Consider the following 9,463-nt stretch of genomic DNA (forward strand, 5'->3'; position numbering starts at 1 on the left):
CAAAACCTCTCTAGCTAATGTCGTGCAGATTCAAATGCCATCACGGAAGAGCCACAGCATTCACATGCACATTTTCGCTGATTCATGTTTGAAAGACAGTGTCGCTTATTCACATGCAACTTACAGAAGACCAAGCTAGTTCCTCGACAGTCAATTAAACAAGAAAAAAAAAAGGTAAATGAATATCAACTAGACACTGAACATGCATTGTTAGTTCTAACTAAACTGAATTGATATTTACATGTACTTGGGAACTACCCATGTCCAATGCACTGCAGCCCCGTATTAGTGTGTCTACACACAGGTCACTACAATACAATCTGATTAAATTCACGTCAGTCAAGAGGTGAAAAAAACAAAAAAATATGGGTCAAAACTACTCTCTGTGTAAAAGCAGTATGGCCATTGCATTAACACTGAACAAATTCTCTCTTGGATGGCTGTTTAATCACTTCTAAACACTAATCTTCTACCATGAACAGCTTTTCTTTTCATTTATATCAAGCAAACATTTTTCCATGCCTGTACAATTTCAAAAGCAAACTCACCAACAAACTGAATAAGACTAACTTATCATGTGTCATGGCACTATTTTGCATCCATTCACATGTGATGGATTTTTTTTAATGCAATTTTGTACAATTGAAGGGGTCGGTGCAATATAGTGCTAACCCACACTTTTGTCAAAATTGAGTTACATGCATTTTCATGATCCTTATCCTTCACTCTAACCTCCGTGAAAATATCATATTTGAATTCAAGCAATGAGATGGTAAAAAGTGCATGCATTCATGTTTATTAATGTACAATGTATGGACTTTCCAAACATTCAACAGCGATTATCTCAAAATGACCATTGTGTGGGTTAGCACTATATTGCACCGACCCCTTCAATTCCAAATCGCAAAGATTAACACAAAATTCAGATCAGTGCATTTTTCCAGCGAAACTCAACATAACAAACTCAGTCTAATGTGAACAATTCTGGCTACCTAAATCATATGTTAATGCAGAAATCAAACCATGGGAAGCTGTATGATCTACAACCATGAACAAAAACTATTTCATTCCACACTTAAAATGGTGAAGCTATAATACAATTATTCAGTAGGTTAAGAATTTCTTGCTTCTGGGAATCCTGCTTGATCATCACACCATGATTAATTGCAGTGAATAGGAATGTCTCGATTGGTTGGCAGCAAAATTGTTTTAGTGAATGTATGATGGTACAAGAAAACAGACTTACAGCATACTGTAACTGGCACAATTTCACCTTAAAAAGCTACTATCTCACAAAACTTTAAAGACACTGTTGAAGTTTTGTAGTCACTACTGACATTGCAGCCATTGCATATTGATGTGTCATATAGCACATCAAAAAACATATAAATTGATAATGCCAAGTAGCTGAATATGAGATTTCAGCATTTGACACACATCTTAATACATTTCTCAACTTTGACCATTAACTCAGCTACATAACACTACCCTGTATCAATTCAGTCCCCATGCCAATAAATAAAATCCTACGAACCCTACTCAAAGCATTGGTCTAACTTCAATTTCCCAATTCACTTGGGCTTGTGAAATGTCTGTTGTGTATACTGCTTTGTCGAAGGTGCTACTTTCTTGCACTATACTATCTCTGCATGATTAGAACAGAACAAAAAACTGGCCGAATTGTATCAGCACTTACATGATACGTCTACTGCTTCATATCAACCCATATACAAATGCCACCATCAGCAGCTTGTATTTCAGGTAATGCTCTTTAGGGCTCCCTAATTTACGCTCTGGCGCAAGGAAATCACTCAAATCTTTCCACGCCAAACTTTGAGGTCACTGCAAATTTTTGAACTTTCTCAATAGGAGAGTTTTGAGATTTGTAATAAAGAGACGGATTTGGGACAAATGACTAAAACTGGCCACAGTGGCTGAGACACTGCTCACTGACGGCAAGGTACAGAGCCTGTACAGTAAGGGGCCTATATTCTAAGGCAGTTCACTATGCTTGCAACTTGTGTTAATTGCAGTTAACATGACAACTACAGGTACTAAATTGCTCACAGCCAATTGCTTGTCGCCTGGCCCTCACCATGGGGATTGTAATTAATCATTGCATGTAGAAATTGCTTATACACTGTACATGCTTCATGCAACACGACCCTGGTCTTCTCAATGGAAACATTGTTTTGAAAAAAATCATAATGAATGAATAAAAACAAGAAGTGAGAGCTTCTGATATGTAGTCATCAAAATATTCAGGTCAGCTGCCTACACTCACATTCATGGAAGGGAAAAAGTGCAATGTACACACTCTTGACAGTTAGAAGGGAAGGAAAATATCACTTTTCAATTAACATGAGAGCTCCTTGCAAACCCTTGCTCATTACTCATTGAGCCACCGCCGAACCAGGCACCCGAGAGCTCACTTGCTCTTGTAGCGGTCAGTCTCGTGCGGGGCGAAGTAGCCGAGCAGCGCGTTGAGCACGATCAGGCCCTCTCCGATGAAGAAGGGTAGGAGGTTTTGGCCCCAGCCCTCGTAGTTGGCAGAAGCGTATACAGCGGCAAGGACGGTCATCCCAATTGCCTGGGGACAGAGGAAAATCAAGAGTAGTTGTTGAGACGCAAATGAAGATGTCGCCACAAAAGGAATTACTGTATAAGCTCTTATTTTCACGTACAGATATTTTTGCGAATGGGGGGGGGGGGGGGACACAGACATTTTCGCGAGATGTTGCTTTCGCGAATTGATGCCGACGCTAATGTTAATGCATTATTATCCTAGCACATGGAGACATTTTCACGTGTTGGTTACATTCGCAATCCAACTGTGATACACAAAATTCACGAAAATTAAATCATCGCAAAATAACAGCTATTATACAGTACAAGATTGTATTTCTGGTGCTGGAAAACACGACTGCATTGTGAAAGACATGCAGGAGTTCGAGTGGACCATTTGTGCAATGCTGAAAACCTCACTCATGAAAAATATTACAAATCCTTCAGTAAATTGTTTACAAGGTCAGAGATAACTACACATCAAAACAGAAATACAAAGAATGATACGTATACAATAACTGTAGCAAAACATTTCAACAAACTAAAAGCTCATTGTTATGAATTTTGTACAGGCCTTTCACAAGAATACCCTCAAAGATGGGGGACTGCATGGTAAGTACGGAGACCATCACGACACACTGAAGTAAATATGGCCCTCAAAGGCACAATGGATAAACTTTTCACACATTTTAAATTTTCAAGAGGTGAATGCTGACATCTTTCAACTGCAAACTATTACAGAGCATGCTAACCTTGGTACAATATAGTAGTGGAAGAGATTATACAGTGCACTTCCGTTAAAATGAGTTCACAGGACCATCGGTTTCTTTAGTTATAAAATCTAAATTTTGTTCCAGCAGAAAAGTAAAGTACAGCTTTATATAAAGATATATTAGATGATAATTTTGGAACCTAAATTTCTACTTCAAATTTTGTTATTTTGTTACCATGTCGTCGTAATGACCGCACACTGTAGTGAGGGTCTAGAGTTTAGGCAACACTAACTGCCAACATGCTTGAGCGAAAGAGTTGAATACTTAAATATTCAGAAAATGGGTGTGCCAAAGGGCCCCAAATACTCACCACAACACGCCCCACAAGCAGCGCCCTCTTGTCCTCCTCGAAGAGGAAGCCTGGAGCAAAGAAGCTGAGGAGGGCAGATCCTATCTCCAGGGCACCAGCAGACCGGATCATGTGGATATGGGCGCTGTCGACAGCTGGAATGTCGTTCTGTCAGCAAAAGTCATGTGAGATGAATTGACGGGTGAGAAATACATTAAAGGCATCAATGCGGAGAGGCTACACATTTTTTCAGGACATTTTGAAATTTTTCTTGAGCTGAGCATAAATTTCTTTATATCCTTTTTATGCTTGTCTTTTCTTTTCCAAGCATATTCAAGTGGAATGGAAACCATTAGATAAACAGTACTATCAGAGCTGACAGGTGGTAGTACTGATGATACTGTATTCACAGATTTCAGCATCTCTATGAACTCACAACTATCCGGCATCTCAATTAGGTGCTTGTTTATATTATATTTTCAGCAAGTGCTCACATTTTCTATTGCATGCCTGGTTTCGTTTGATATGATGACGCAAAGTCACACAAAGAATTGGCAATCATCTCAAACTTGCCACACATTCTTGAACAAAATCCATTCTGAACTTCTACTTATGCTAAGAAAACTTTTGAATGGATACCTTGGTGCCGACACATGTGTATGAAAGCGAATCAATATGCACTGAAATAAGCACACAAATACTCAAAGAACAACATTCACACCACAGCTGGTGCGCAGTCATATGAAAATCACAACAAAAAAACACATGATTTGATAACATTTACATTTTTCACATATACATTTGTATATTTCACTGGCACATCCATCAGCATTTTATGACTGAAACAGCCCAATACAGGGGAAACCTGTTGTGACGAAGTCCCCAGGACCGGCATTTTCTTTCGTTTTCATTGTATTTACATGTTGGAATAGTCAAAAAAAAAGAGAAAAATACAAAGACACATATAAAGATACCAGGACCTGAATTTCTACCTTGTATCAGAATTTTGTTAAAACCATTTTTGTTATAACAGGAGCCCACTGTATCAACTTACGAAGATCCTGATGCTCATGTCGGGGAATCCATAGGCCGCGCACCCCAAGAGCAGCATCACGAAGCCATCGGCGCGGAGATGGAAGTTCAGCTGGCTCTCCAGCTGGGCGTGGCCGCCGGAGAAGCGGGACTGGAAGTAGTAGACAGCGCTACCCATCATCCACACCAGGTTGCCCATCATGCCGAAGAAGATGTGCTGAGGGAGGGATTAAATGCAGGATTGAGAAGTCTCAGTAAAGCTGAAATGTCAATTTGTCATAATCTCGTTCGCTTTCATGTATCACGAGAGTCATTGTAATGTATCATCAATCTTCCAATTAATTATCCAATGTATTACACAAAATGTACATATAATACTCTACATGCTCATCTCGCAAAACAATGACAAATGAATAAAGAATGTAAATGAATAAATGATTCAATAAATGAATAAATTAAATAAACATATGAATGAACGAATGAATGGATACGACAAAATAAACAAGAGACCCGCGGGTCAAGCGCTCACCTGAGTATCGCAAGTTCACCTTTCACGCAGTCACTAATCTAAATTATTCACAGCTCTACTAGAATTTGACCAGGCATTCTCAAGTAGAAGATGAAAATGTACAATAAGGGCCCAATTTTTTTTTAAGATTCCTTAATTTGGGGGGATTGGGGCCCCCTGGGGCCCTCTGGGTGGGGCATGGTGTCCATTTTGATAAATTGAGATCCTGACCCCCTAGGGATGCTACCTGCCAAGTTTGACAAAAATCCATCATGAGGTTTTCAGGAAGAAGATGAAAATGTACAATTCAGGTCCCCATTTGGACTTTCCCAACCCCCCCCCCCCCCCCCCCCCCCGGGTGGGGCATGGTGCCCATTTTAACAAATTGAGATCTTAACCCCCTAGGGATGCTACCTGCCAAGTTTGGTGAAAATTGGTCATGGGGTTCTCAAGAAGAAGATGAAAATGTACAATTTAGGCGCCATTAGGACCCCTCCCCACCCCCCTCCCCTGGGTCCCAAGGGGGGCACCCCTGATTCTGCCATGAACAAACTTGAAACTACAGTCATCAATGTACTAACTCATAGTATTAACTTAGCTCTATCACTTCTGGTTCTAGAGAAGAAGATTTTTACAGATTCCTTAATTTTGGCTTAGGTGAGCTAAAAAGCACTGGGTTACAATTCCATTAAAATACGTGCACATGATTTTCCAAAGTTTGTATGTTGTTTGCTAATAATATACATGTAGGTCATCTCCTCACCAAAGTATCACAGCAGAAGACACTTTAAAGTGTCATGAAGTGCACACATGAACTGCAGGCCAAGCAATCTTCTTCTTAGGGTTGTTTGGTTTGAATTTGAAATAATGATAGGGCCATTCAGACAAGCAATATGAAGTGTCAATTTTTCCTCAATACATGAAGGGCAGGGGCGGGTCACCCCGCTCTATGACATCTTCAAATCATTCTAGCCTATTAGATTTGCACCAACTTTACAAAAATGGACTTTCATTCTTACCATTTCATTCCACTCGCCCCCTGTGTACTGGATGATGACCATGGCAACAAGGAGCACGGAACAGCCCTGTATGACACAAAATGGAAAGCAAGATGGGTAAGATATTTGAATTCCAGATCACCAATACACAACATCAGTTATTATTTGACAACACTCTAGTTGCCTATAAATTTCAAGAAGCCTTAGCATATTTGCAACAAATTAATACATTGTATAAAAACAGTGTCATAACTAACTGGCAAATCTTCAGCATAGACCAATATTGCTATTCTGAGTTATTCACCTTTGCAACATGATTTACATCATGCGTGTTTTCAAACTAATATAACCCCACCACAAAAGCATGATTTGTTCAAATCAATATCATACTTTTATTCAGGTAGATGCATCTTTGACTGAGCCATTTAAAACAACTTACATGTACAAAATTCATTTGAAAAATATACACACAATTAACAGGTTTGAAAATCACTCATAAAAGTACAACATTACAATCTGTCATGTGCACATAGTAACATTTCAACTAAGGTCATTATTTGGACAAAAAAAGAACACAGAAGAATAACTCAGAACAGAAAGACATTTTGTCACTGCATAAATTGTCCACATAACAACCCGTAGACATAACATTTTCTTTTACCTAAAATTATTTTGCTTACAATTATGCGTGAGAGGAGAAGAAACACTTGGGTAGAGTTATCCCTGGAGGACCTGATGAAGTAGCGGCTCACAGCATCACCAATCATGCATGCACCAAAGGCTCTTGTGTAGGTCAGATGGGTCCCATCCGGAACTTTGTTGATCTACGGTGAAAAAAGAAACCAAGGGGCAAGGCATGTTCATCATCATTAAATTACCACTACAATTACATGTACAGGGAATGAATGCAAATTCTGTATATATATTAATATTATTCCATTGACACCTCTACACCAATACTTACTTTGGATGGCTCTACAGGTTGTCTACACCCTATGTACATGATAAGTGTAGGGTTACAGGCACTTTAAAAGCATCAGGCTGGGCTTTTTTGGCTATGCTATATCTGGGGGGGGGGGGGCGGATTCTGCCCCCCCCCCCCTTCAGATCTCGCCTATGGAACCGAAAATCGGCACACGCGACGCCCGCGACATATTCTATCAAAATGTATGGTTGCTTTCTCTGAAAAATTTTTCTTATATTTTATATTAATTAATTATTGTAATTTATGCATAAAATCAGTTTTGGGCTCTAAATTACTTATTGATGCTCCAATTAAGCTAATTTCTTCTTTAAAATGTTTCTTGTATCATTCTTCTGAGACATAGGATAAAAAAAAAATATGTATCGAAATTAATTTTTTATGAATTTTATTGTTTTTTGAATTTCTTATGTATTTCTTTGTTTTTTTACCTTTTGTTTTTGTTTGTTTTTTGGCCAAAATTTGTCACAGACATTTTTCGAAGCATTATTATGCTAAAATAAATTAATTTCGGCCATTCTAAGTGAAGATATGAATTTTTATGTGAATTAATTGAAAAAACACAATTTGCATTGAATTTGTACACAAAATCATGTTTTGGAACAATTTTGGGGTTGACAAATTTTTTTCGAACGGGCGTCGCGTCAAAACGGTATGCGCGGGTGCAACAATTTGGGTCTCAAAAGTTGCGCGATACTTGAAAGAAAAAAGTCATGAATCATCGCGGCGGGAGTTTATCGCGTTGCGAAGATATTGTGTGAAACGTCGAGGGGGGCGGATTCTGCCCCCCTCCCCCCCCCCCCCCCCCAGCCTGATTAGGGTTAAAGATAGATAGCTCATGCATCACATTTGATGAGAAGTACCTGTATGGCTACATACTGCAATGATGTCCTGACTGTGTGGCAACAGATTGCAAGGATGCATGTAGTGAAATTGGACTGATGTCATCCTTTGGTTTCATTTACTTGGGTCCCGCCTTATAGGAAAAATATTAAATTCCTTCTCTTGCTCAAAAGCTTATCCAAAATAGAAGAAGTTATATCACAAGGACCACGAACGCTTACTCTTTTGCATTGACTATTAAAGGGACTGTACAGTACTGGTTAAGGTGGGGATTCAGGTTTATAACATTCCTAAGTGAGATAATGAGAAACCCCTTATGAATATGACATATGAAAGAGCATATAACTTTAAGAAGGATTCAACGTTTATTTGATGAAAATTGGTTTTCAAATGGCTGAGATATCAAAAAAAAAAAAGGTGATAATAATAAAAGGCGACAGGCCACGCTTTTTATTAGGATCTCTTCGTTTCACCTGTTTTTGGATATCTCAGCCATTTCAAAACCGATTTTCATCAAACAAACTTTTGATACCCCTTAGAATTGCACGCTCTTTGATATCCAAAAACAATCCTTGTTTTTGGATATCTCAGCCATTTCAAAACCGATTTTCACCAAACAAACTTTTGATACCCCTTAGAATTGACATCACATAGAGTGGTTTCTGAATATCTCGCAAAATGTTAAAAGCTAAATCCTCACCTCAACCAGAACTGTACACAACCTATAAATGATATGATGTACCGGTGCATAAACTACATAACATATATTTGAGCTTAAGTGGTACGGTATCCTATGTCCTAAAGCACATATCCTGGCACATACAGCTGTATCTCCCCCCAAGTACCAAACATTGGTTACAACATCTATTTTTTTTGTTTGTTTTTTTAACTCTCTTTATGAGTTTCTCCTTTCACAATATTTCACAGATATATGCAAGATTCATAATAAATACACTATTACACATCACAAAAATGAAATGTAAATTTAATGGTTACTGTACATAGCACTTCATTTCCCTGTCACACGTGGGAGAAAATGAAGTCCAGTAGCAACACAGCAATGAGTGGTTATTACCTGAAACCCAAGCAAGACCTGGGGTAGGAAGAACCAGCCCAAACCAAACGCCGTCGTAGCCAGAAAGTCAGCTAGAAGCCAGAACTGTCGCCCTCTCGAGCACGCGATCAGGAAGGCAGCAACAAAGAAGCAGGAGCTCACCACCTTGGGGGAAGTCAGGACAGCGAGATCCATGGTGAGTTTTGTAGCTGAGACGTCCTGCATGAGAAAAAAAAAGAATATATTACATTCAGCCATTCATTCACAAACTGTTCAGTTTTAAAATGTGTGTAGGTTATACTTAATGTCTACATGTTCTTCACATCAGGGTTCCTGGTTCATGTTTGTGTCTTTTTTACCCCCCCCCCCCCCCCCCCCCGATCTCTTTCTATTTTAAAGGACAAGTTCACCTTCATAAA

General features: G+C 39.0%; 1 protein-coding gene across 1 annotated transcript; it reads right to left on the minus strand.

Moving 5' to 3' along the window:
* Positions 1-2,275: 2,275 nt before the first annotated feature.
* On the minus strand, positions 2,276-9,258 carry LOC140241060 (uncharacterized). Its single transcript, XM_072320831.1, has 6 exons — positions 9,066-9,258; positions 6,846-6,989; positions 6,187-6,252; positions 4,682-4,876; positions 3,649-3,795; positions 2,276-2,590 (listed from the first exon to the last, which is right to left on the minus strand). Exons 1-6 carry the CDS (start codon positions 9,237-9,239, stop codon positions 2,429-2,431), a joined length of 888 nt encoding a protein of 295 aa, XP_072176932.1. The 5' UTR covers positions 9,240-9,258; the 3' UTR covers positions 2,276-2,428.
* Between the last annotated feature and the right edge of the window lie 205 nt (positions 9,259-9,463).

This window comes from Diadema setosum, chromosome 17, assembly GCF_964275005.1.
Source record: "Diadema setosum chromosome 17, eeDiaSeto1, whole genome shotgun sequence".
In the NCBI taxonomy this organism is placed as follows: Eukaryota; Metazoa; Echinodermata; class Echinoidea; order Diadematoida; family Diadematidae; genus Diadema; species Diadema setosum.